Source organism: Anopheles arabiensis, chromosome 2 (assembly GCF_016920715.1).
Source record: "Anopheles arabiensis isolate DONGOLA chromosome 2, AaraD3, whole genome shotgun sequence".
NCBI classification, from domain to species: Eukaryota; Metazoa; Arthropoda; class Insecta; order Diptera; family Culicidae; genus Anopheles; species Anopheles arabiensis.
Window position 1 is genome coordinate 101453563 of NC_053517.1, and position 27550 is coordinate 101481112.

Below are 27550 nucleotides of genomic sequence, written 5' to 3' on the forward strand. Positions count from 1 at the left end.
CCACTACTCCATTTCCAGCCGATCCTATCTCTCCCGCAGCAGCAGTACATCAGCCCGACAGCCTATCCGTACTATCCGACCCATCCGACGTCGGTCATCCACACGCTGCAGATGGGCGACACGGAGCAGGCGAGCACGGCCGCCTCGCCAGACGAAGCGTACACCACGCAGTATCAGCACGCACCGAAGTAGATCTTGCCGGTGCCGCGCGTAAAGATCACACCCACAGGAAGAGGCCAGCCAGCAGCCGCCGCCGCCGCCGCCGCCCTCCCGTAGCCAAGACACAACCACCACCACCACCACCACCAACCACTACAACCACCCAACCATCACCATCGCCAACTTTGAAATGCTGAAACACGATCGAAAGAGAGAGAGAGAGAGAGAGAAGGAGAGAGCTACGAAACGATGAACAGTTGCCCAGCAGCAACGCAACAGCAGCAACGCAACCACTCGATCACGTGTTTCTTTTAGGGCAGTTTATTTGAAAAGTGCGGTTTTTGTTTGTTTGTTATCCTTTCTTCACACATTGGAAGAATCGAAAGAGCGAAGATGATCGCGAGGGTCGCAAAAATACCCCTACTTCCCCCGTGAGGATCATGTACACCGTTCATGGCTAGCGACGAAGTAGGCAAGAGCACCGCATACGTAGTAGATGCATCATTTCCACGAAATGAGAATGACACGACGTAGTAAGAACAAACACATCACACACAAACGCGCGCGCGAGCTAATGATTGAAGGTAGTATTAGAGCAGCAGACGTTGATCGTAGCAGATCAACTGCTAAGGGGTATGCATGAAGGACGCATTTACCAAATGAGACGATGCGCCGTTCACTCGAAAGGGGTAACACTGGAGAAAGCCACACTGAGCCACAACAGCCGCGCGTAATTGTCCGGGACTGAGGGTGCCACGAGAAAGAAACGCTCTAACGAAAGAGGCAAAGAACGCTTCCGTTCCCTTCACCTCTTTATTTTTATTGCGCGCAGAAGGGTAGGCCAAATAAATGAAGATACCTCAAAACACGATGCCACGCGCAACCGGTGCGCGGTTTGAACCGGCTTACCGCAAACACCGCGCATGTGCGCACTACGAAAACGAAATGTAACTAAACGAATGAAAAAAGCAGCGCCACTAAACGCGCGACAAGACACGAACCCTCCCCGCACGAATCATGATGTAAAGCAGCGATGAGATGGCTTACATCCGGTGTGTTCGGGCCGGTGACAAAACGACACGATCAGACACCCGCGTAATGACTGAATAACTAACTCAAAACTGCGTTTGTTGTCCCTTTCCCCCGATGCTACTCTCGACATGCGAAACTGTGGGCACGCTAGCGATATGGCGAAGTGGTGTTGTTTCGCCGCCACTTCGTGTTGAGGGGCCCGCGTGCCATAAGCACGATGAAAAAGGCTTTTGAATTTGAACCTGTGCACATGGCTACTGCTGTGCTCTCGCGAGGGGCACGGTGGTGGAAGCTCAGGGCAATGCTTGCTTGCTCTGGACTAGTTGATTGTTGTGCGCGTCTTAAAAAGACTGTCTTAATCTCGCACGCGCGACCGTAGAGTGCGCAACGAAACTGAAGCCACGCGATCTTTAAACGATCATCCAAAGAAACAGGAACGGTTAGGCTTTGTTCTAATGCCCATCATCATCATCGTCACCGCTCAAAAGTAGTTGGTGTAGATTATACACAGATTGATCGCTTCCAGCGGAGTAAGTGTGTGTTATTGGTTTCCCCGGGAGCTAACCACCCTCCCAATGGAAATGAGGAAAAAAATCCGCAAAATATCCAACCACGCCCCCCCCCTCCCACACGAAAGCTGGATTGGTTCTGTCTGCTCTTCCCTGTGCTGTTTGTGGGAAAAATGCGTCGCCCGAGTTTTAGTAGAGTTAATTTTAATTTATTGTTTTTCTTGTTTTCCCCCCCTTTATTGCCCTTTTTTTCCCTTTTCTGTGTTTTCCATTCCAATGTGTGGAAAATGTGTTTTTGTGTCTTTGTTAATTTAAAAAAAAAAGAAGAAAAAAGAATGTCGCGGTAAAACGCGCGAGAAGAAGAGCTAACGGCGGAGCTCTGGGATTTTTGTTTGTTTTGTTTTGTTTTGTTTTTGGGAGGTACGGAACGAAACAGTGGAGCAGGAACAGTTAGCGTAAGGTTAAACACGTATAGGGGACAGGGGAATATTTGAAATTTGCGCGAGAACGGGCCGGACAGACGGCAAGCCGCGCCGGCGGGTGTGACGTTGCGTACGAAACTCCGGCGGCGGAAGCTGAAAGCGTAAGAAACTAGTTTATATTTTAGTCTCGTAGAACGAACGATTTAATGCAGAAGCAAATTGATGCAAACCCCCCAAATGAAAGCGGGACAGAGAGCGGGAAGGGAGCGAATGAGAAGAAGAGAAAAGAAAAGAACAACACACCCCTCACCACACACTCCTCGGGGTCCGTCTTTTTCTGTGCTTTTTGTGTCGTACTGTGTGTGCAGGTTTGAGGTGGAAGAAGTAATTAGCAAAGGGGAAAGCGTGCGAAACGAGGGGAAAAACACACACACACTGGGCTTATTATTGGATAACGGAATGGCAAGAGAAGAATGAGTAGAAAATTTAAAGCAAAACACACATACACACACACATACACAGGAAAGCTCGAAAAGCCCGCCAGCCGGCAGAGTGTGTGTCAGAGAGTCAGTAAATGCCGCGACACGGATACCCGCACGCGCTAGCTTGATAAGGTTAGTTTTTAGAGTGTTTAGTATGTTAAGTAGGATTTTTCGAAGGACTCTCCCCCCCCCACCCCCCATCCAACTAGCCCCTCCACACCCTAGCGTTCACTCTCAGATTTTTTTCCCCCAATTTTCCCAAATCATTTCCCACAAAATGCACAGACTCTTCTGTTGTGTCTGTATGTGTGGCTTGTTTTTTGTTTGTTTTCATTGTCCCGTTGTTTTAGATTTGACTTTCACAACCACAGCGTGTTATTGTATTATTTTCATATAATTTTCTGTTTTTGAGTTTTACTCTCCACACGTGACGTGTGTTTATCGCGTTTTTCACAATAGTTCTTCCATTTTAGTTTTTTTTTTACTTTTTCTTCCACTTTTGTCCTTGGTGTGATTGTGATAGCGCTTAATGTTGGAAGAACGCGGTACGAAAAGAACGGTGTTCTCTAGGAAAAGTGAATCTAGAATGAATGCGCAAACAGATGATCGAAACAATGTGAGCAAAGAAAAGTGAAGCATAGAAAATAGAAGCAAAACTTCCAACCCAGTCTCTCCCTTTCTCTGAAAAAATGAAAAGCTTCTGAGTGCATTTGCCGCACGAGCGACGAACATGCGTCTCGTGTTATTATTTTCCTCGTGTACGAATTCATTTCCAATTAGATTCGTTAGCAAATCGCGTTGAATTGAGTTTTGTTTTGTTTTTTTTTTTTTGCCTCTATTAAATGCTCGTTAGAAATTAGTCCACTTTTGCGTACACGATCGCATAAGCCGATCGTATGCCCCTCCTCTATCCGCCTCCTTTTTTATCCTTCCATGTGTCCCCTCTCTTCTTACCCCGATTCCTCGCTTGACGAAACAGTGAACGTTTACGAAGATAAGATGTGAATGAATTAGGATTATTCAAGAGAGAAAATGAAAAGATCGGGCCCCGTCGCCGCCAACACTCCACACACTCCACACACACAGACATGGTGGCGACGTGGTGCCCCCCCCGAACGCGGCGCGTAACGAACATTTGCGGATAAAATAAATGGATCATGAGTGTGTAGTACCGAGCAAGGCCCTTCTTGAAGCTGAAACCGAGTGCGTCCTGCGTCCGTACAGTTAGGGGAAATTAATGAGAAAACAAAACAAAAGTGCTCCATCAGCGAAATTGGCCATTGTTTGTTGCTGTTTTTTTTCCACTGTTTTCTCTCCTACCTCTTTTTCACCCATATCACATTTGTAATGTTAAATTGTTTTAGTTCTCACTGACTCTGCGATGTAAGTGTTTTCTTTCTTATTATTAATATTGATTTATCTCCCTTTTTTCATTTTTCATTCTTACTCACTGGTTACTTTTGTGTTCTTTTATTTTCAGTTTGCTCTCTGTTACTCTGTTATTCCGTTGCGACATGTGCATTTTCCTAAAGCTGCCGCTGCTACATCCCTTTTTCCCGCACACTCAGACTGGCGAGTCCATCGTAGTGGCGAATACAATACAAAAAACAAAAATAGGACAATTGTGCCTTTATCACAATTTGATGCGTGTTGCGTTTGGCCAGCAAAAAAACCAACCAGCAAGCGAAGTGAACAAAACTGTCACAAACACAATATTATGATAAAAGGAAAACGAAAGAGAAAGCGAAAACAGCAATAGTTTTGAAAATTCACATAAAACACACACAAAACAAAAACGGCAAAGTAAACGGAAGAAAACAAAAACATCTCAAACTTGTTAATTGGAAGCAAAATGCATAACTAAAAAGCACAAACAAATTTGAAGGAGAAAAAAAGAGCTACACACTGCAAAAACAAGCAGCCGAGAAGATAGTGGAAATGAATGGGAGAAAAAGACGAAACCAAAAGATGCGAAAAACAAAAGCAAAACCACATAATAACATACTTTTTCTACACAAATATTTTTGAACGTCCTTTTTTCCACCGTTGTTGAATTTTCATTCAAAAATACCCCCAAACAAGCAAACAAAAAAGGAAAATGGGAAGGTGTGCCCAATAGTGCACAGTTTACGAACCTTATAGTACTATAGTACTAGAGACAAAGGAACTGAGGTTTAAGAGAGAGAGAAAGGAAAACAAACGGCAAATAAGAAGACGCTTTTATGCATTCACACTTGCCATTAAAAACAACAACGCAACACAACTGTCATAACTGTCGAAATCGTTACGAATATTCATGAAGAACGGGAAGAACGAAACAGAGAACCCTGGCCCCGCATTGAAGCACGTTGAAACACTGAAACGATCGTACTGAAAAGCATAATCTTTTCGCCATATTGTCAATCCAACCAGCCGCTCGATCATCGTTTGCTTATGATTTTGCCTCACTCTCACACAAATGTAATCACAAATCTAAACAAAAGCAGACGGAAAAACGCCCTATAATCACATACAAAAGCTACGTAACGTATATATTATCACGTATAGAAGTAATGAATGAAAGGACACAAATTAAATCGAAGGATCTGTTACGCGGTAGGAGCTAAAGCAGAGCTTGGGCGGAGGTTAGCCAAATACAGTGGAATATTATTATGCTTATTTATAGGACACACAAAAGAGAGAGAGAGAGAGAGCACGCGAAAGAGTGAAGGGATGCACGTACGCTATGTGATAATATGTTTCATGCTGTGATACAGAGTAAATAGAGTCTCTTGCCCTGTTTGTCTCTTGTTTGCCTGCTACCATTGCCACTACTACTAGCACACTACCATTCCCTACTGCTTAATGATAATTTTTAGTAGAAACTGAACCTATAATAACGTAAATTTTATTCCTTTTTTTTGGCTCTGAATCTTCTCCTGATCCCAGATCTAAGTCGATCAGTTATAATAATCATTAGCAAAATTCATACGAGAAAGAGGACAGAGAAAAAAGGGCGAAGCAAGAAAACCCTATCGCTCTCTCTCTCTCTCTATCTCTCTATCTCTCTATTGCACTATAAATTAACGTTGTTTTGAACACATCTATATCGAAATCGTTCTATCGTTAGTCACAGTTTATTAGCGTACATTTTTACCCGTCGAAAAACAAAAAGACAAGACTGATCATACTACCCTTAGCTAAACGTAGCTAATAATGATCACCTTCATGATCGCTTTCTGCTTGTTTTCATCTCCTAACTCAATTCTCCAGGGCAGTTGTACTACATCTTTGCTTTCTTATCATTTGTTTCGTCCATTTATTCCCCCCTAAAAAACCCCCGGGGAGATTTCCCTATTGTGAATACTATTGCATACTTTTGTACAAAGTATATTACTACATCGATCGATCGCGTTACCGTCTCCTTCTGGTATGGTTTTCTTTCTGTTCTTCTGTAACTTTCCCTTCCACTGATTGGATTGCAGTATGAGCACATGAGGTTTGGTTTTGCCGTTAGTGCGATCGTATCAGTGCAAAACACAGCAAAAAACATCGCATGATCATTAAACACTCTACTAAAAACTAAAATGTATACAAAATGTGGGAAAAAACGAAAAATAACCAAATGCGGCTGATGTGTGTTCCCTTCTGTGCGTCGTCGTGGGTGTAGTTGTTGTTGTTGATGTTGTTGTGTGGCAGGCATTTGAATTTCAAAGTGGGGTGGGGGTGGGGTTGTGTAGGTGTGTAGTTGTTGCGTCGTCAAAACCACATGTTACAAATAGAAAAGAGAAAAAATGCTCTGTGTGTGTGTTGAGTGTGTGTGTTTGGTGTATTTAGAAGAGAATAGCTCGCACACAACGCACACTTTATGAATTCCCGATAAAACGATTTGATGAACGAGAGACAGACAGAGAGAGAGAGAGAGAAAACACAGAAACAAATCCAAAACATTCTTCCATAGTTTGCGTTTCGCACACAAAAGCTAGTACGGCTCGTAAAAAAAAGTGCACGCGAGTTACTGATAGTACAGCGATAGTACTGAGACTTAGTAGTGGAGTAGTAGTGGAGCCTCTTCCAACGAACAAACAAACAAAAGCGCATAACATGGCCGCAGCGTGACGGGACACAGCATTTGATTTGTTCGCAAACGGCCGACGGTCGTTTTTGTTATTGCTTGTGTTTGGGTGCTTCCACCACCACCACCACCACCATTCTTCACCCCAAACCAACTACCCAAACGAAGCAAACCAAAACAAAACAAACACAAACAAACACTCTCTCTAGCATAGTGTGTAGTGAAAAAAACGGAATAGCACGAAACACGAAAATCACACAACTACGAACATAAAGGGAAGGCAGCGAACAGGGCAGCGATTATTAGGTTGGCAGCCATTGGCGCACGGTTTCTTGCACGGTGATTTTTTCGAACCATTTTTACCTTTTACCTTTAAAAAAAAAGGGATAAGACATACTCTGGAGGGAAAAGGAGATGGAAGATCGGCCGGAATGGTTTAATGCAGGTCAGGTTACAAATTTTCCACCCCTTAACACACAAACACAGCGGACAGCGCACGTAGGTAGTTTCTGTGTCTGAGTGTTTGTGACTGTCTGTGAGTGTGTGTGTGTGTAGGTGATCGAAGTAGCTAGGTAGTAGTAGGGCGCTCCGGGTGAAGAATCTGGTCACTCGATAATAGGGGAAGGATTGTTTCATGACACCGCGCAGTAGCCGCTGACGTAGCAGTAGTAGCAGCAGCAGCAGCAGCAGCAGCAGCAGCATGTAGAAGCAGCCGAAAGCAGAAGGTGTAGTAGTAGTAGTCGCTTTAGTCGATTTAGACGAGATATCCTAGAGTCGAGCCCCGGCGGCAGTGAAAATGCCGGGTACACGTGGGGTTTTTTGTGGTTTTTTGACTTTTTATTACCACACACACACATACAAAAGCTCTAGAAGAGAACAGGGAGTAGAGAAAGAGAAAGAGTGAAAGAGAAAAATAGTGTAGTGCAAAGCGCCAGATTAGACAAAAGCAGACAAACAAACAAAACGTTCGGGTTCGCGTAGTATCGTGCTATCGTGTATCGTGTAGTGTGGTGTGTGTGTGCGTATGTAGCCGTTGTCTTTAAGCGTGTGTTTGTAGTGTTGCAGTGAACGTGCGTTAGCGTGTAGGTAGAGGCAGTGTTTGCTAGGGCGTGTTAGTAGACAAAATACAGACGGCAAAACACAGAGACAAACCTGAGCAAACCCCGTGAAATGCGCCACCACGGTGCGAGAATGCGAATGAGAAATGAGATCTAACTGAAGTCTGAGTGTAGTCTGATGAAATGTTTTACTTTGTTGTAATTTTTCACTTCTTTGTTTTGCAGTCCGTTGCCACCACCATTGACGGGCCCTTTCACATGAGTAGTAGTGGTGTACCAAGTTCATCAAAGTTCGTAGTAGGCCGTGGAGCTGGTGCGCACGAGTATAGGAGCCGTTGTTGTTGAAGGAATTTTTGGAGTAGAGCGAACCGGAGCTCGGTGTTTGTTGATTGGTTTAGTTTTACGTACATTTGGAATTAATATTATTGTAGTAATTTTTACATTTCAAATTGAATGAAATGTGGTTCGTTTGTTGCTGTTAGTTTTCTTGAAAACAAACTTTTCGTTAAATTAAGAAGAAAAAAACACAAAATAACAAATAAACTGAAAGAGAAAGAGGTAAAATGGAAGAGGTAAAAGAAAGAGCTAAACTGACAAGAAGAAGAATGAATGCAAGAGCATAAAAAGAAAAAAAGCAGAATAACAACAAAGCAGATTGAATTGCAAAACAAACAAACAAAAAAACGAATGGAAGCAAATTGGACGACAAAATTAGCAACAGTAGTAAACAAAAGACAACAAACAAGAAATGTGTAACTGAAGCACCGAGACACGAGCGCACCGCGAGAATGAGGGAAGTAAAAATGACGACGTGTATAAAGCAAAAGCGCTTGGTAATGGGCTGAGTATGCACTAACCTCCGAATGGCGAAACTGTCGTTAGAATAGGCATAGAGAAGAAGAGGAAAAATGAAAAACGAAACCAAATACACACACACACACACATCCACACGCGAATGTTCGATGTATTGGCTGAGTGAGTTTCGGCATTTTGCGCCAGCAAAGTAGTGAAAAGAGCGCGCGCGTGTTTATCGTTGTAAAAGGGGCGCCCCAACACAAAACCAAACCCACTCACCACCATCCGCACAGCGAACAGGAGAAGAAAAAAAACACATGAAATGATCCCGCAAGCCGGCAGTGTAGGAGTAGTTTTACTTAGGATTAAGAAAAGAAGCAAAGTGAAAATGAAAAACAAAACTCTTAGCGCGTATTTATGTAGAGCCGGTGTAACGTATTACAGTAGAGTGTGTGTGCGTGTGTGCGGAAAGGCACACTGGGGCCGTGGAAATGACGTCCCGATCCGGACGGAGGAGGAGAATAGAAAAGAATCGCAAGATTCCGATCGTCCGAAAGAGCCGATGAACAGCGTGGAAAGAGAGACAGTGGGCAAGATGGCGGTGTGATGTGGCTTAGGATTAATGAAATGAAATGAAATTTTTGCTAGTTTGTAAGAACATATTTAGGGTAAAAAATTGTTTAGAGTTTAAAAAAGGAGGGGGCAGCACTCACACAAAGGCAGCAACCCGTGCGTAGCAAACACGCAACCTAAACACTTGCGCTGCGCGCCACAGTAGTAGTAGTAGGAAGGCGTGTGGATGATAGGCGAACGTTTGGAGTGCTTCCGGGTTCCGGTACTTGTGTTTGGCTTGCTCTGCTGGCGCAACAGCACGAGCACGAGCACACGTGGGAAGAGCCACAACAGTGTGTGTGCAATTGCTGTTAAGGTTAAGTTCTACTTCCAATTCCATCATTTCGCGCCCTACTACAGCTATACAGCTACCAGCTTGCGATTTACGCCATCATTTACGTCGCGTTCCTTAGAAGCCACCCCTGTTGGTCTAGTGGTCCTGCCTGTCTCTCTCTCTCTCTCTCTCTATCTCACATACACACTCTTGTACTTGCCATACATTACTGCACGCTTTCACGGGGAAATGCAATTGAAACCGAGGAAAAGAAAGAAAGGAAATATTTAGCACCATAATGATGTCGGTGTGTGCATGTGTGTGCATGTGTGTACGATAGGAAGAAAGTAAAGAAAAGGCTTACGGGGAATGTGAATCTATCTATTTGTTGAACACCACCGCTTTTCCGCTTTTCCCTTCCGCTTTTCGTTTGTGTGTGCCTCTCTGTAAGCAGCAGCAGCAGCAAAAGCAAACCGAAAGCAAAATGTTATTATTAGCAATGCAAAAGAAAAGTTAGGTGAAATTAAATGAGTAAACGAGCATGATTGAAACGAGACGATTTTAGGAGAATGGAGAAAATGAGAAAGAGATAGGAAGACGGAGAGTAAGTTAGAAAGTAAACCGCTGCATTGAAGAAACAATGAAGAAATCAAGAGCAAGCCTCAACAATCGTAATTCTTCCTGCACAGATTCACAAACACAGACACAAACACAAACACACACACAGATACAGACACAGAAACACGAACGCAAAGACGAGCGATACGCGATACGATAGTGCGCAGCACACAACGGCGCAAGTAAGGAGAGGAATGAGGGAGTATAAACGAAATCAGGAATTTTTCATACCACAACAAAACGAAGTTAAACGCGACTCAAGTCACCTCAAACACACTGCAACTTCCGCATCACATTTGTCCTATCAGGTTTTTTTTCCCCCCACATCAACGTTTGTTGCATGTTTTGCGCAAGCAGCACACCACGTGTGTGACGCATGGATGAGAAACACGTGCTACACGAAGATCGTACCGCGAACTGGCGGGACGAAAGAGAATTTAAATTTGACAGTAATGATACAGCTTAAACACATACACACACACACACACACACATACACATACACACTCATAATAATTACAATATATTAGAATGAAGAAAAATTTAAATGCGAACGGGGCTTCCACCTTCGGTTCTGTTTTTATACAAGATATGGCGGATTTTTCGATGGAGGCGCGCGCATTGGTGTGTTGAAAATGGATTAAACAAGAGAGGAAAAAACACATACCTACACACTCATATAAGAGAGCAAACACAGTATCAAACGCTCGGCTTTTGTTTGCTCTAAAAACAAGAAGAAGAAGAAAAAGATAAGGATAAAAAAGAAGAAGCAGAAGAAGAAGAAGAAGAAGAAAAAGAAGAAGAAGAAGAAGAAGAAGAAGAAGAAGAAGAAGAAGAAGAAGAAGAAAAACATCCTATTGTGCTTTGGGCTGGAATGCTTTTGGTTTGCAGATCGTTACATTACACAGACAAACACATACATACAAACACACACACACACACATTAACTTCTAACGATCTTCTTGACTCACTTCCGGAAGCCGGATGTAAAAAGACGGAAACAAGAAAACTAAAACGATAGAAAAAGAAGAAGAATTAATGTTTGCAGATTATGCTGCATGCTGCTTATATGTTGCGTCATTAAGAATTAACACATACAAACACACACTTACACTGCGAAAAAAGGAGAGAGAGAGAGAAAAGGAAGCAGAAAACTTATTTTTGGTCTTATTTTCAAATCGCCTAGTGTGTAAGGATGTTAAATGAAAGTAGCAGTATAAATGAACAAAAAAAAACACAAAGCATGATCATGTGTGTGTGTGTGTGTATGTTTGGTAGTTACACGTTGGAGGTTCACAGGAAACCGGCGGAGGAATAAAATGCACTCTCGAAGGAGAACAATACGAATAAGCAAAACTGATTTACTGAGCAACCACTACACCGCTCAGCAGGCGGGAAACGGAAAAGAGAGACAGAAGAGAAATGCTTAAAGCTCCCCAGCTAGAGGGAGACCGCAGTAACCCTACCCGGCGAAGGAAGTAGCAGGCAGAAGGGAGATGTGCGATTCGTAATGGCCGAGGATTCGAGACAGTAGTAGTGAACACATAAACAAACATACGTACACGCACACACACATACACACATGAAACACAAAAAACACCTAAAAGTTAAGATGTTAGTTGCAGACACGGTGTCGAGAAAATGTAGAGTGCGGAACGGCCGCCGGCGAAATCACCGCGCCTACTGTTGTAAGCGCAGATAGAAGTAGTAGATTAAAATTGAGAAACGCAAAACCAACAAACAAAAAACAACCAAAAATTGGTTTGAAAACCTCAACCTACCAAAAAAAAGAAAGAAACACAAAACAAACAGACAAACAAATAAATGAAAATGCAATGACAAAACAACAAAGAAACAAAAACACACTCACACACAAGAAATCGTAGTAGTAACAAAGAGAGACAAACAAAATGCAGAAACGTTGTAGCCTGTAAGGATAATGGGATGTTGAAATCGAAAAAAAAGAGAAGAGAGCGAGAGAGAGAGAGCGAGCGAGTGGGAGAGGGAAGGACAGTTAAATGAAGATGAAAAATGAGAAAAAAGAACCTTTAGCTGCTAAGTGAAACGAAGAAACGCAAACAAAACAAAACAGATGAAACACAGAACGCAGAAAATGCACTCACACACACACACACACACACACACGTACACAAGATACAGAAATTTAGCTTTTAAGAGTAAAAACAAAAAAAAAATGAAACATGATGCTGAACAAAACAGAAACATGGAATGAGTAAATTTGCGGCACGGAATAAAAGGAGAAAGTAAATGGTCACATTGTTTGCGTGTTTCTTTTTTGCTCCAATGACAGTTTTTTCACTCACTGGTCACTGGTGTGCAGCGGACAGCCCATACCCCATACTTTCAGGAAAAAAAACGCATAATAAATCCAAACGTGATAGTTCGATAGATTTGGAAGCGAGCAGTAAGTATCTTTTTTTAACAGTTCCAAATGAGTCCATTGACTTCCCGACTCTACATTCGTTTGCCTGGAAGTGAATAATACACATCATACAAATGTTTTCTAACCTAAAAGAGAAAACAAAGAGTTTTGCTGAACTGAACACATTCCGCAGCACAACTTACTAACAGCTCAAAAGTCCGTTGCTCACATTTTGAATCGCAGAACCTTATAACAGCTCAACAGCCACTGGCTATAGTGCGTAGTCGAATGCTGCGTACTATATTTTCTACATTCAACCAACTTTAAAACTACTTTACAACGATTGCAATGCGTTCATTGAACATAATTAACCTTTTTCTATGATATTTCATCCCATAATTCACTCACAGCTACAAACAAGCCCAAATGCATCCTGCAATACGAACGACGTTCAAACCTGTCATCCCGAGATTGCGCACCCCTGGACACAGCGCTGCTGCTGCTGTCAATTGCGAAACAAGAAGAGCAAGAAGAGGGGCCCTCGTCTGTCAAGCAACGACGTACCGAAGAAAAACGCGAACCCGAGACGGTGCGAATGTATTTCGGGGAATATTCTCGACGAGCTAATATTTGGTGAATTCGGTGAAATTCTGCGCGTCCCGCACACGGCTCCAGCTCAGTGCCGCGCGTCCCTGCACGCACAGTGTTTTTGTCCAGTGAAGCGGTCCGGCACTCGCGACCACGTAGGCTGCTGCGGGGAAAAACCTACACGTACGTTTTCATCGTCTACGTCGCCGGGAACAATTGCTCCGCACACAACACACTCACACGGGAGGGAGCGCCCACCGTGGAATGTGTGTGTTTTTGGTGTCGCCGCCGCCGCCGCTGCCGTCTTCTTCACCGTGATCGATATTGGTCGCTTGCATTGCACGGGCCAAGCAGTGCCGTAGCGCCGTGTGTGTGTGTGTGTTCCCATATGCTAGCCAGGCTTGCCACTCTCTATCGTCCCGGATAGCCGTGTTTTCCTCGAACAACTTTGCAGCGAACGGGTCGGAGTGTAGGGAGGCAAGGGGAGGAGGGTGCCCGTACAGCTGCCGTAGGAGAGCAGAAGAAAAAGAAAAAAAAAAACAAGGTTGACGCATACAAAAGTGTTGGAAAGGTGCGCTGGTGTGTGCGGGTGGCGTTCAGGTGTCAGCAAAAGCAAAAGGGGTACGTAAATGTTGCACGGTGGACGGGCGGATGATTCTAAGCTTTTTTAGATGAGCAATTTGCGCCTGCTTCGGTCTGCACTCCGGTCGGAAATCAAAGGTCACGGCGGGGGGAAGGAAGCGCACACTCACACGCACCCGCCATTGGACCCTTCCAATGCTGGCATCGTCATAACACACCAGCAGCAGCAGCAGCAGCAGTGCGCATTTGACGTATTTACGACCCCAACCGGATCTCACCGTGTGTGACTGGGCGGATGGAGCAATTGTGCTGGAGCTTTTGCTCTGGTGCGCGTCATCCAAATTTTTGTCCCGAAAAAAGGAAGCGAACAACAGTAGGCTCTGCCCTTCCTTCCGGGGGCGTTTTTGGTGGCTTTGGTGACAGAAAGACGATGGGAAATTGCTCGAGAAAAAGCATCATTAGCTAACGTGTCGTCAACATTTCATCAGAACTTTCACTCTTTTAATTTCTCTGCAGGGTGCGAAGGAAACGCGACACTAAATATAGAGAGAGAGAGGGAGAGAGAGGGTGAGAAATCGTGTGATCGTCGTCATCTGTGCTCGACACGGCGAAGACTGGAGTTTTAGAGGGAACGGTCGTCATCAACGCCACGCAGAAAAATAAGCTATCAAAATGATAAATTTAAAGGTGAAAACCCTCGACTCACAGAATCATGACTTTACGGTCGACGAAGAGGTAAGGAGAATATGTGGAAAAACAGAGCGACAGTTGCCCCTTTGAACAGTGGTCTTATATACGCGTTTCGCTCCCCCATTTCATCGCCTTCTAGATCTCCGTGCGTCAGTTTAAGGAACAGATCGCGGACAAGATCAGCGTGTCGGTGGAGCTGCAGCGGCTCATCTACTGCGGGCGCGTACTGTCCGACGATGTGCCGCTGAAGAACTACGATCTAAACGGCAAGGTGGTGCATCTGGTGCAGCGTCCGCCACCGTCGGCCCGCGGCACCAGCCTGAGCACGTCGGAGCCGGGCGGCCGGGATGAGGGTGCGCGTGCTTCGCGCCGCTCGCGAAGCAGCGACAACGCCTCCCGCACCATCTTTCCCAGCCTGGACGAGCTGAACACAATGTACTTTGGTTCGATGACGTCGATTCCACTGAACATGACCTCGACGGTAAGTAATTTAGTGAGGAAAAAATAACCCCCCCTACAGTAGTGAAAATATTCACTGTTTCTACCTTTCCCTTCACGCAGAACGTTACCCAGATCCCGTCGGTCGGTTCGTCGTCGACGCTGTGCAACAATCGCATCACCGTCGCCCGCCACATGCTCGACTGTGCGGACAGCATACTGAGCTATCTGGAGAATCCGGCCCGCGGGCTGAACTACAGCGCGATGGACTACCTGTCGCAGCAGACGATGGAGTCGACCGTGTTCGAGGTCGGCATCTCGGCGGTCGGCGACGTGGACATCCCGCACAACCAGGTGCAGAGCTTCGTGAACGCGTTCCAGGGCGCGGTCAGTGCGGCGCTGCGCCAGAACGGCATGTCGAACGTGACGGTCCAGCAGCCGGACGGGCTGAACGGTTCGGTGCAGGTGTTCGGCACCGTGCCCGACTTTGCCGTGCTGACGCCGCCGAACACGAGCGCCACGGCCACGCCCGCCCACGAAGGTTCGGGCACGAGCTCGTCCGGTGGCGGCGGCGGCGGTGGAGGCGGCGGTAGCAGCAGCAGCAGCATCAGCAGCATCAGCAGCGGCGGCGGCGGCAGTTCGAGCAGCAGCTCGTCCTCGTCCTCCAGCTCGTCGGAAACGAGCGCCGAGAGCCGGCGCCAGGCCCGGTCGGGGCTGAACGCGCAGACGACGAGCACGCAGACGCTCGGCGAGGTGGTGCAGCAGATGCGCTCGGTCCAGCGGCGCATGGAACCGTTCCTGCAGCAGTACTACGACATCCTGCAGGACGATCCCGCGTTCGAGGAGTCGGACACGGTCGGGCGGGAGAACGCGCAGCGCGTGTTCGATCGCGTGTCGGAAGCGATGCACTACATCTCGCACGCCCAGCACGCGATCAGCGACCTGATGCTGGACCTGCAGATGACCACGCCGCGCCACCTCTGCTGCCGGCCGATACTGGTCGAGCAGAACGCGTACGTCAGCTCCGGGATGGCCGCAATGCCGGTTAGTGTGCAAAGAAAACATTTCACCGTGTCACTGTTGTTTAATTATCCTCTTTTTTTCTTTTGCTCTCGTTCCCACACACACACACACAGCAGAACATCAATCTGGCCAACTTGCTGCGCAATCACATCAACGTGAATAACAACAACAATAACAACAACAACCCGGAAGTGGGCAACAACAATATACACGCGCAGCTGATCAACCTGGGCATCACAGCGCAGCCGACCTTCTTCGCTGCGGCCGGCGGTGGAGCGGCTCCCGGTGCGCCGGCTGGAGCCACTGCGACGGCGAACAACACGATGCGCCCGCCATCGTCGGCCCCATCCGGTGGCGGCACCACAGCCGCACCGTCAACGACCGCGCCCAACGGAGCGGCGGCGGCAAACAACACCACGGCTCAGCCGCGGCCACCGAACCTAGGTCAGTCCCAAAGTAGACCACCAATGGCAGCCGTTGGTGGTGGGGTTAGTGGTGTTGGTGGTGGTGGTGGTGGTGGCGGAGGTGTGCGAGGTAGCGACAATATGGTCACCTCCGTGTTCATCCCGCTGTACGATCTCAACAGCGTCCGGCGGCTAGAGCATGTTCTCCAGGCGCAACCAGTACCGGTCGCAGGTTAGAATTTCCCACCCCCCTTGTTGGTTTTTGGGGCTTTACTCCCGGTTACTACCACTACTCGGTTGATTGGTGTGTGTTTGTGGGTTTGATTGGAGTGAGTTTTATTTCAGTGCCACTAACCCTTGAGCGTATTATTGCAATTACTCCTTCAATTGTGTTACTAACCAATGCTTAAGCGCTGTACAGAAACGTTTTTAACGTCTCCTCATGTGCATGAAACATGCCCTTACTACTTTCCCCCGTTTTAACAACATCTTGGGTAGGCATCTCGAATGGCGATAACAATCGGTTTGAGGTGCGGCAATAACACTGACCAAAATGTGTAACTAACCCCTCTCTTTCACATTCATCCCTAACTCACACAATGACACTCACCCACACACACCCTCCCACATCAACGCTCTTGTGTGCTTGCTCCGTTCTAGGTTGGCGCGACAATCCGGTCATCATTATGCGGGAGCTGCTGCACCCAAGGGCACCACGGACGGCCTCTGCCGATGGTCGCCTGCAACCGCCATCTGCAACGGCAGGCAGCAACACCCGCAATCGACCGACGGCCACAGCTACTACTACTAACTGTATGTTGTCGTTTTTTTTTTGTTTGTTTGTTACGTTTTTGTTCTAACACCACGTGTTGCTGTGCGAAGTGGACGAAGGTGTGTGGCGGTGGCGGGGGTCGTAATTATTTTGCAACTTTCTCCAACACACAAACACGCAGGGGGAAAGGTGTTTTGAACACAGTACAAATTAAAAAAACGCTTCTTGTGTGGCATGCGGTGGCACCCTACTCGCCCTCCTCAAGCCCATTTTCGACATTTATTTTCATCAAGGTGGTTGGATATTTTAACGTGGGATGTGTGTTAATTGAAGTTTATGGATTGGTCCCCACAATGCTTTACCGCCTGCCTGTGTATCCCTTTTTCGGGATATTCAACCACGGACTTGGTGTGGTTTGCAATTGCAAAGGCATTTCCCGGAAATAGCTTTGTATTGAAGAGTTGTGCGAAATAATTAAAACCCCTTCCACTGGTTTTCGCTCTACTATTTTGCACTAATTTGACGTTTGTTTTACCTTTCTCTGCGCCTCTTTACAGCGGGCACAAACAACAACAACAGTGCGGGTGGAACGCCGAACAATGCTGCAGCCGGAACGCCGAACAACGCGACCCAGAACGCCCAAATCCAGATGGCGCGTCTCATACAGGCGGTCGTCAATGCTGCCCCCATTCACACCGACATACACGTGCAGATCAATACGGCCGGTGGTGGTGGAGGTGGTGCCGGTGGTAACACTGGCAGCGGTGCAGCTACGGCTCCGCCTCCCACAAACAACGCGGGCAGTCGGGGTGGTAGTACGGCCGGTGCGACCGCCGCCGCCGCCGCCACCTCCACGACGGCACAAACCACAAATACGGGCAGCAGCAGCAGCACGGCCGGCGGCACAACCAACGCATCGACGGCCACCGGCGGCGGCAACGGTCGCGGTGGGCCGGGCGGTGGAGGTGAGAATGTGGTCCACGTGTATCCACGCTTCGCCACCGTGACGCTGCCGACGACGTCCACGCAGACGCGATCTACCTCCCGCCCGCACGTGCACAGCATTCCGCCGTCCCATCTGGGCGGTGCCGGACAAATTCGCAACCTGCGACCGATGGCGGCCAGCATACTGAACACTTTCGATCGGTAAGTTCGGCATCCCATCCGTTAAACCATATTGCTTATGCATATACAGGAATTTTCAGGGGTTTTCATAGTTGTGGGACACTTTCTTGACTCTTTTCTGAGTGAGATATACTTCATTTGATGGAAATTGGACTCTATGGCACCCTTTTTGGGCAGACTTATTGAAGATTTCTATTGGATCTATCCAAAATGGATGTTTTAGAGTACAATTCCCATTTCCCACAAGAAAGAATCAATAAAGTGTCCCACAACCAGTTCTGCAAAATGTCATGAGCATCACGTGATGATCGCCATCGAAGACAATGAACATATCCGTGGTAGTTTGATGTTCATTGCTGATACTTACTTACTTACTTATCCGGCGCTACAACCGCTTTGCGGTCTTGGCCTGCCTCAGGAGTGTCCGAAACCGCTCACGGTCTCGCGCCTTCGTCTGCCAGTCCGTTATCCCGGCCTTAATGGCGGACGCCTCCACGCCATCTTGCCACCTCAATTTGGGCCTACCACGCCTCCTCTGTCCTTGTGGACGGCCTAAAAAGACTTTACGGGCTGGGTCGTCCGTTTCCATGCGTATAACATGGCCAGCCCACCGGAGCCTGGCGAGCTTTATACGCTGTACGACAGTGAGGTCGCCGTACATCTCGTATAGCTCGTCATTATAGCGGCTCCTCCATTGTCCTTCCACACATACGGGGCCAAGTATCCTTCTGAGCATCTTCCTCTCGAACGCGGCTAAGAGGGTTTCGTCAGATTTGGACAGTGTCCATGTCTCAGAGGCGTATGTGAGCACTGGTACTATATAGGTACTATATAGTCCCAGCTTCGTCCGTCGCGACAGGTTCTTTGAGGTGAACTGCTTTTTCAGGCTGTAGAATGACCGGTTGGCAGCCAGCATCCTTGCGCGCAACTCAGCTTCCATGCTATTGTCGTTGCTGACCTTTGATCCCAGATAGGTGAATTGTGGGACGACTTCAAAAGTGCGTTCACCTATCTGCACGTCACGCCTACGTAGATTCTGATTATTTGTTGGCGGGCCCGCTGATGTTGCCACCATCAGTTTGGTCTTTGCCTCGTTTATCTGCAATCCGAGGTTCTCTGCCGCCTGCTCGATCCCTTGGTAGGCTTCTGCTACATAGGAGAGCCGCAGACCAATGATGTCTATATCATCATCGTATGCCAGGATCTGGGTTGACTTATAGAAGATGGTTCCCGTAGTCTCCACCCTCGAGTCACGGATGGCTCTCTCTAGCGCCAAGTTGAATAGGAGACAGGCAAGCCCGTCCCCCTGGCGCAGACCCTTGGTGGTAGCAAAAGGTCCTGAGAGTTTTCCATCCACCCTAACCTGGCATGTGACGTTGGTCATAGTCATTCTAACTAGCCTTATCAGTTTGGCCGGGATTCCAAATGAGCTCATAGCGTCGTAAAGTTTTACCCTGGCTATGCTATCGTATGCGGCTTTGAAGTCTATGAAGAGATGGTATGTGTCGTTTTTGTATTCAGCCATCTTCTCCAAGATCTGCCGCATGGTGAAGATCTGATCAGTGGTTGATTTTCCGTTTCGGAATCCTCTTTGATAGTTTCCTACTATCTCTTCGACGTGCGGGACAAGGCGATCCTGAAGGATCAGGGAGAATATTTTATAGGCGGTATTCAACACCGTAATACCCCTGTAGTTGTTGCAGTCCAACCTATCTCCCTTCTTGTATATGGGGTAGATGATGCCGAGATTCCAATCACAAGGCATCGATTCGCTATCCCACACCTCAGTAACAATTTGATGAATCTCTTTTTCTAGTTGTGCACCTCCATTCTTGACCAGTTCGGCTGCAATTCCGTCGGTTCCGGGTGCCTTGTTATTTTTCAGCCGACGGATAGCCTTTCGTGTTTCTTCTAGTGTTGGGAATTTCGTAAAAAAAAGGAACGGAACGGAACTAGTTCATTTTTCAAAAAGAACGGAACGTGAACCTGGGGTGCAAAAGAACCGACCCAGAGCTTAGAAGCCAAACTGTCTTCCGGGGGGGGGGGGGGGGGGATCATATCGGACACCAAATCTAGATGGGTTCAACCTATTCCCAGTAAGCTGTACCAGCTGTGCAAATATAAAGCATGCATTTATTATCTACCATTTTTTAAACTTTTTATATGCGACGACCATTTTCGGTCAAAGCCTTCCTGTACCACTAATAGGCTTGGCTATCAGTAACTTATTAAATGCCCATAGCAGGATAATCATCCCAGGGTATGGGGGCCGATGTTATTGAGTGCTACAAGTTGACGATTGTATCACGAGATTGACTAATTATTTGAATTTCACTTACTATTTAAAACAAATAGTTTTTTCACACAAATCGTTTATAAGATCACAGCACTCAAACGGTTGTCGAATGGAACAGAATGCTTCAAATCGAATGGCCAAATATTGGAATCATGCCGAGTGCCAAGATCATGTGGACATCGTGGCATAAAAAATAAATACATTTTATTTTTCGTTGTTCATACTCGCATATCATAATACATCTTTTCCAACCCGTTCTGCCATATGAGTACTAATTTAAATTTTATAATAGTTATTTGTCTAGTTTAGACTAGCTAAATTATAACAAAAAGTAGAATAGATGTTACAAATTGCACCATAATACCAAATGCAACACCCTTTTTGGTTTCGCTTATCACGATTTTTATATACGATACGCGACGAAGTGCGATGAATATTCCTGTGAGCATGGGAGAGTGCACAGGCAACACATACTGTATGCGAGAAAGAGTGAACAGTTATCTTGCATGCAGCAAGCAACAGCCGGACAAAGCCGGTTTTTTCAAAGAACGGAACGCACGAACGATAGCACCTTGCTAACAATATTGAAGCGGCAAAGACCGGAACGGAACGGAGCGAACGGAAAGAACGAATTGAACGGAACGGAATGAACGGAAAGAACGGAATGAACGGAAAGAACGAAATGAACGGAACGGAATGAACGGAACGGAATGAACGGAAAGAACGGAATGAACGGAACGGAACGGAACGAACGGAAAGAACGGAAAGAACGGAATGAACGGAACGGAACGATTTTGTATAAAGGATCGGAACGGAACGGCCTACATAAAGAACGGAACTTTTTTACTAGGTTCGGACCGGAACGGCCAACACTAGTTTCTTCTATGCTAGGTGGCAGTAGCATGACATTATCTGCTAGTGGCGCTTCTAGCTGTTCGCTAAATTGGTCATTGAGTAATTCATCAAAGTATTGAGCCCACCGCGAGAGGACCTCTGGCTGGTTACTGACCAGATCTCCATCCTTGTTGCGACAGCAGGTTACCTTAGGTACAACGTTGTTTCGGTGACCTGCTATCGCTTGGTAAAACTTTCGTGTTGGTCCGTACGCCTCTCTGGTTTGCTCGAGTTCCCGCATGTTTTGCTCTTCCAAAGCATGCTTCTTGGAGCGGTGAACTCGTTTCTCTTCGCGTCTAAGCCGTGAATATTCCTCTGCGCATGCCCGCGTTCTATGCCGTTGCTGCATTGCTCGGTATGCAGTATTCTTACGTTCGGTCACTTGTCTGCATTCATCGTCGAACCAGCCAGATTTGGTGTTGCCACGACGTGGTGGGAGTATATTTCTTGCACAGTTTATTATTTTTGTTTTTAGAGCGTTCCACCTCTCGCTCGTAGTTTCGTATCTGTCTTCTGGTAGTAGAGACTCTTCTAAAGCGGTTTGCTGCATTGCTGATACTCAATAAAAGTGCGTCATGACGTGCGAGTGCTTGAGTCAAACGCGATATTCTGACTTTTTTCTGGCTGTGAACAGTGCTGCCAAATGCTACTGTTCCAGTACACACTCATGACTGAAACGAAGTTCAAGTAAGCTCACATACACACAACTGTGATCATCAGGAGTGTGACTCAAACAGACTAATCACATGCTTGGTAACATTTTTTCTACTAACTCTTGGCCACTCACTTGATCATGACATTCTCTCCCTATGATAATCACAAAATTCTTGGGACATGCTTGGCTACTAGTGCTCCCAAGCAACGAAATGAGCAAGCCTTCTCACTCTGTCCGGTTTTAATGAGAACCGCTCGCACGCTCCGCATATCTCCCATGACTATCGTGATGATCACCGACAGAAAATGTCACGACCAAGTGACTGACCAAGAGTTGGTTGCACAAAATGTCACCAAGCATGTGATGGTCGCGCACCGACTGTTTGAGTTTCATCTCTGATCATCACAGGTAGAGCTCGTGACGCTGATATTATTTGTCATGACCCTGTCGGTGAGATTTTGCAGAACTGATCACAGTAAAAAAGTCATAACCGCGTTGGTTGTTAAAATGTCACCAATCATGTATTGGTAATCATTTTGCGTATCACCTCTTGTCATCACAATTGAGTACGTGACGCTGACATGAATTTTGTTTCAGTTTCAAAATTTTTTAATACATTTACAGTGACATTTTGCAGCACTGAGCACAACTATGAGAACCCCTTGAAAACTCCTTGTAATGACAAACACATGTGCACGGAAGGCAAACAAATTCTTACTGCGACACATCATCGTGGCTGTAAAATGCAATGCAGAGCACAAAATTAACTCTTTTTCTTGATTTCCTTCGTCGCATGCAGGTTTTTGCCGTGCAACAGTCACCACATTCGTGACAATACCGGATCGAACGGGGATCGTTCGAGCGAGGGTACACCGAACCGCACCGGTTCCGGCGAGACGACGGCAAACACACCGAACGCGGCGCCCCCGTCCACCGAAGGAGGATCGGACACTGTTCCGATGCAGGATGATGGTACTAGCCCGTTTATTACGCTATTACCCAATGACCGCAAAGACATAAATTTGATTTGTTTCACTCTCTATCTCTCCTTCACAACACAAACAGTCCGTACGGCAGCTGCAGCGACCCGGGTGAACATGTTCGGTACGCAACTGACGATGGGTGATCTGCAGAATCTTGTACCGAACCCGAACACACTGAACCGCATACGGGAACCGCTTCGTTCGTACGTGAACCGAGCGCTGTTTACGTCCGATCGTGAGGTAGACGAGCAAACAGTGCGTGAGGTAAGCCTACCGTGCAACCAGTGCAGGCTTATGGTCCCCTTGCTGGATGATTTACACTTATATTTGTCTTGTTTCCAGGCCGGTGAACGAATCATCAACAACGTGATGCCCATGCTGGTGCCGGTGGTGGACATCGAAAGCCCCGAGTTCGATACGCGTGCCTCGCTGGCCAACCTGATGCGCAGCACGTTCCCGTCGTTCATCAATCTGGTGCGGGAGGACAGCTCGTCCCAGTTTGGGGTGCGGTTGATGCGCCTGCTGCTCACGTTCCTGCGCCGCTCGTTCATGATACTGATCCGTGGGGTGGGCCGGGAGCGGTCGCTGATGGCCGTCTCGACGCTGGTCGCGTTTGCGCTTCGCCTCCACAACGTGCCGGAACCGGAGCGGCTGGTGCGGCTGCTGATTAGGCCCACGCTGGAGAACAACTTTGCCGCCGCCGCCCGGCACGACATGTTTGACATTCAGCAGTTTCTAGTCATCCGACAGCCGGCGCCAGAATCGGCCGCAGCAACGGGAGCAGCAGCAGCAGCAGCACCAGGCACAGCAACCACAGCCGATGGTTCCGAAAGCCTTTCGTCGTCTAGCATGTCTTCCAGCACTGGCACCTCCAGCGGCCAGCGCGAAGCAAGTGTAAGTGTTTAAGCGTACAAGGTGGATTTTAAAAATGTCGCTTTTAACTGACGAAATTGTGGTATAAATGTTACTACAGCCCATGGATGTCGATGAGGCGGAAACCATGTCCACGCCGGAGCTGGTGTCGGATATTGCCGAAATATCGATCTCCATCGAACCGCCGGCCATGAGCGTCGATCCCGCCGACACGGTGCCGACCAGCAGTTCGTCGGACGCTGGCCCGGTTGCGGGTAACGACGGCGAACTGTCTGTCACTGGTGACCGAACGCCACAACCGGCGGAAGCACCAGCACAGGAAGTGCCGATCGTGACGTGCTCGCTGACGGGAACGGATCTAGATTTCGCCAATCGGCCCGTACCGCCGCCCCGACCGGCCGGTGACGATGAGGAGCTGCCGACCGTCGAGTACGATGCCGAATCCTGGCATCGCCATTTCCCGTCCAACTGGTTGCCGATCATTACGCGCGATCTGGGCAGACAGCGGCGACAGGTAAGGGTGTTTGTTTGTGTGTTTGTCTCTCTCTCTCTCTCCACGACTTATTCTCTTTCTCTCCCTTCCCCTCAGAGTCCTCAGGCTCCGTTTTCCGACGCATACATTTCGGGACTGTCTTCAAAGCGCCGAAAGCTGCTGTCCGAAACGAAGCCAGCGAGCGACGTCCATTCGCTGATATCGGACGGTGTACGGCGTGCGTTCCTGGGCACGGGAATCGCTCCTTCCAGTGCGGTGGTCGGTGCCAGCACCGCCGCCACCGCAGCAGCAACATCCTCGGGCGCATCCGGTGGCAGCGGTACCGTCGGTGCCAGCACTAGTGCTGCCGGTGTTCCTACCGGTAACGGTGGTGGTGGTGGTGGTGGTGGAAGCAACACCGCACCCACCCGGTTCCGCACGCTGGACGAGCTGGCCAACAACATTGCCAACGATGGCGCCCTGCAGATGTCGTACTGCGAAGCGATGAAGGCGAGCATACGCGACCGGCTAGCGAAGGACACCGACTACGATGCCATGCGGTTCCCCAACTGTTCCAAGTACTTTGAAAAGTAGTAATACACACACCGACTGGAACACGTGTCGACGTAGAGCGAGGGAAGGAATGGATGGCGGCTGGAAGTGGTGGGACATCAACATGTTTTATTTGAATTTAATTTAGTTACGGCTTTTTCGACGCCCTAGTGGTGGGGGGGCTTATTTGTTGTGCGCCAACGGCTGTTCACGCGAAGGGTTTTGCGCCACCGTTTGCGTGTAGTCCTTAGAAGTTCATAATTTAAAGAAAAGCATGCTTTGGACGAAAGACGGTTGCTGCTAAACGCGAAAAAACAAGGGTGTTTGTGTGACGCGGGCTGCTCCGTTACGAACGTAGTGTGCACCACTACTCCTCCCGCACGCGTACTAATACGGAACTTATCTAGCTAACACAAAATGGATTCAGATTAGAAGACGAAGAAAGAAGAGACAGCGATTGTGGTGGGATGTAATGTGTAGGATTTAAAAGACACGAGGGACACGAGAAGCGAACCGGACCCGGACCGCCGCGAACAGCTTTAAGCAAGATGGTGTGGTGGTGTGGGTGCAGCCAGTGGAAAGCGCTCACCCGACCATTCGGCCGCAGTCGTCGCATCGTTCCATCGTTCGTTTTCATCATTAAAAAGAAAAACAATCTTTGTACAGTTTTGCGATAAGGGAAGGGATGGGATGAAGGAAAATAGAATTGATACCCTGAGAGAAGAAATCAGCCCACTCCAGCCCACCACCAACCAGAGTTAATTATGTGATTTTATGCCAACCCTCCCGCTCACACACACACACACAGACACACACATTTAGGAATGTAAATTCGCAAAACCGCCAGCCTAGCATTCAACGACTCCTTGTAAGAAGCTGAGGTAGAGATAGGGACGGGGGATCGTTTTCAATTTTCTAATACAACTGGCCTTTTCCCCCAGCGGGGAAACGCATTCTTTGTTTCTTGCATTACACAGCAAACAACAACAGCTTCTTTTTGTCTCTTTCAATTTTTTTTCTTTTTTTTTTTATTCGCCTTCCGTTTTGTCCGCTGTGGTTTGCCGTTTTCTGTTCGTTTGTTTGTGTTTAGTGTTTTGTACTTGTTCTCTCCCCCCCCCCCCCCCCTGACCGCGTGTGCAATGTGTAGGGTGTGTTTAAATTTTTTCTTCTTTCTGCTAGGGTTCCGTGCAGCAACGGAAGTTACGGTGTGAAACGGTTTGGGACGGGAAAGAATTGGAATTGGACAAAAAAAAACAACAGAAGAAACATACACTTTATAACCTACTCAAAATCTAATAGGAAGTTATAATAAATAAATAAAGCCTAGAGGAAAAGATAGCGCAAACTGATAGCGACTGACGACAGGGGGAGAATCAGCAATGATGACAGTTTTGCTGTATGTGTGCGACGTTGAAAGACGACCGATGATGATGAAAATGACGCCAAAACACACCTGCCACCTGGGTGCGTTTAATGGAAGTGGAAGTCGAAGAAGATGAATTTCCAGGGCGCTTCCTCCTCATCGAAGTGTGCTGTGCAGTCTCATTCAGTCATCTCAATTGGAGATGGATTCTGGCATCTTAAAATGTAGGTAAGTGGCCTACTAATTTGATTTATTTTTATCATTTTCTGTTTATTACAGTTGACGACAGAGACATACATGGTGAAGGAGTGGAGACCCTGAGAGATGACGGCTGCAACGAACTATACAGTGGATCATGATCATCGAAATATGCAAAATCAACTTCCAAAACAACACACAAGTTACAAGCATTCACGGTCACGGCAAAAGCAAGAAGCCGCACCAAACGAAACGGAGAAGATTTGAAGATAACGGCAAACTTTGCCGGACGAGATACTGCATAAAAAGGAATGTTTTGAGATAATTGTTTCCGCAAGGTCTCTAAGGATGTTTTGCAATATTTAAACCGAAAAAACCCCTAACCAAGAAAAGCAAATGGCAACTAACTTGCACACCCCAATCCCCGTGCGCACACGCGGCACAGAAATACTGATGCGAAGGCGTCAGCCTGTCTATTTTCGATCGATCGTCGGTTTTCGAGCAGCACAAACGCCGATGAAAACAAACGCAAATCATTAAAAGAGTGTGTATGGTGGGGGGGGATGGGCCTGCACGAGCCACTTGAGCGATCAACCCCGCTGCCCCCGGTACCAAACAACCGAATCGAAATGCCAGCAAAAGCGGAAGGAGCGGACGAGCTGGACGATGACGTAATTCACTCAAACACACACACACACACTGGGAAGGAGACACGGGTGGACATGGCCGATCGCCGCGGTGGATCTTGGACAGTGGGGGGAACAGCTGGGTGCTGGGTGGAAAGCAATGGTCAATGGTTTTCCATTCATGCTTTCCGCCCGGAGGGCGGCTTATCAACCGGGCTCGATCATGTGATCGCCTTGCCCCCCCCCCCTTTCCCAACCGTCCCAAGGGGTGTGTTTGTGTGTTTGTTCAGCCATTTTTCGCGTTTCACTTTGCGTGGAATGTGTGGAATGTTAATTTCTCAACAAAACCATCGTCTTCGGGCCGGGGTTGGGCCTTTTCCTCCGCTGCACGCAAGCCGGGCCGTCGATTCCCGGTAAAATGTGGAATGACAGAACTTGAACTTTGATTTAGGCATTTGCCGCGTGCGAGTGTGCACCGGCTGACGTGATCGGTGCTGGCCTCTCCGACTGGCACGTCAAGAGGGTTCGGTTTTTGCGCGCCTTGAAATTGTGGAATGCTCGACTTGAAATGGGGCGAAAAATAATGCTCTCAATCATTCGGGGAAGAAACCCCCCCCCC

The 27550-nt window shown here is 47.5% G+C and overlaps 2 protein-coding genes across 22 annotated transcripts in view; both read left to right on the forward strand.

The window, feature by feature from the left end:
* The window catches only part of LOC120898011 (protein alan shepard), a 201751-nt gene extending 189462 nt beyond the window's left edge, over positions 1 to 12289 (forward strand). For 18 of the 19 annotated variants that reach the window (XM_040303301.1, XM_040303296.1, XM_040303297.1 and 15 more), the window contains one exon: positions 19 to 192. In XM_040303301.1, coding sequence (XP_040159235.1) covers positions 19 to 192 — 174 coding nt within the window. Of the gene's footprint in view, positions 1 to 18 lie in introns of all 19 variants that reach the window. The other variant, XM_040303295.1, reaches the window with a different exon arrangement.
* A 627-nt stretch (positions 12290 to 12916) lies between these two features.
* On the forward strand, positions 12917 to 26093 carry LOC120898009 (large proline-rich protein BAG6). Of its 3 annotated transcripts, none has more exons than XM_040303288.1 (12): positions 12917 to 13606; positions 14084 to 14302; positions 14397 to 14738; positions 14819 to 15739; positions 15832 to 16162; positions 16783 to 16935; positions 17452 to 18040; positions 22664 to 22836; positions 22930 to 23111; positions 23190 to 23741; positions 23821 to 24234; positions 24310 to 26093. In XM_040303288.1, the coding sequence occupies exons 2-12, from the start codon at positions 14240 to 14242 to the stop codon at positions 24784 to 24786; spliced, it is 4197 nt and encodes a 1398-aa protein (XP_040159222.1). In that variant the 5' UTR covers positions 12917 to 13606; positions 14084 to 14239; the 3' UTR covers positions 24787 to 26093. The 3 variants fall into 3 exon arrangements, with proteins under 3 accessions (XP_040159222.1, XP_040159224.1, XP_040159225.1); XM_040303290.1 differs by having other exon boundaries at positions 15835 to 16162; XM_040303291.1 differs by lacking the exon at positions 16783 to 16935 and having other exon boundaries at positions 12918 to 13606.
* The last annotated feature ends 1457 nt before the right edge of the window (positions 26094 to 27550 follow it).

Bases quoted from the DNA above. Each gene is read 5' to 3' on its own strand.
- LOC120898009 (XM_040303288.1), top strand. From the start codon at position 14,240: ATGATAAATTTAAAGGTGAAAACCCTCGACTCACAGAATCATGACTTT. The intron at 16,936-17,451 runs GTATGTTGTCGT...GCCTCTTTACAG, and splicing joins CACAGCTACTACTACTAACT to CGGGCACAAACAACAACAAC. The intron at 18,041-22,663 runs GTAAGTTCGGCA...CGTCGCATGCAG, and splicing joins ATACTGAACACTTTCGATCG to GTTTTTGCCGTGCAACAGTC.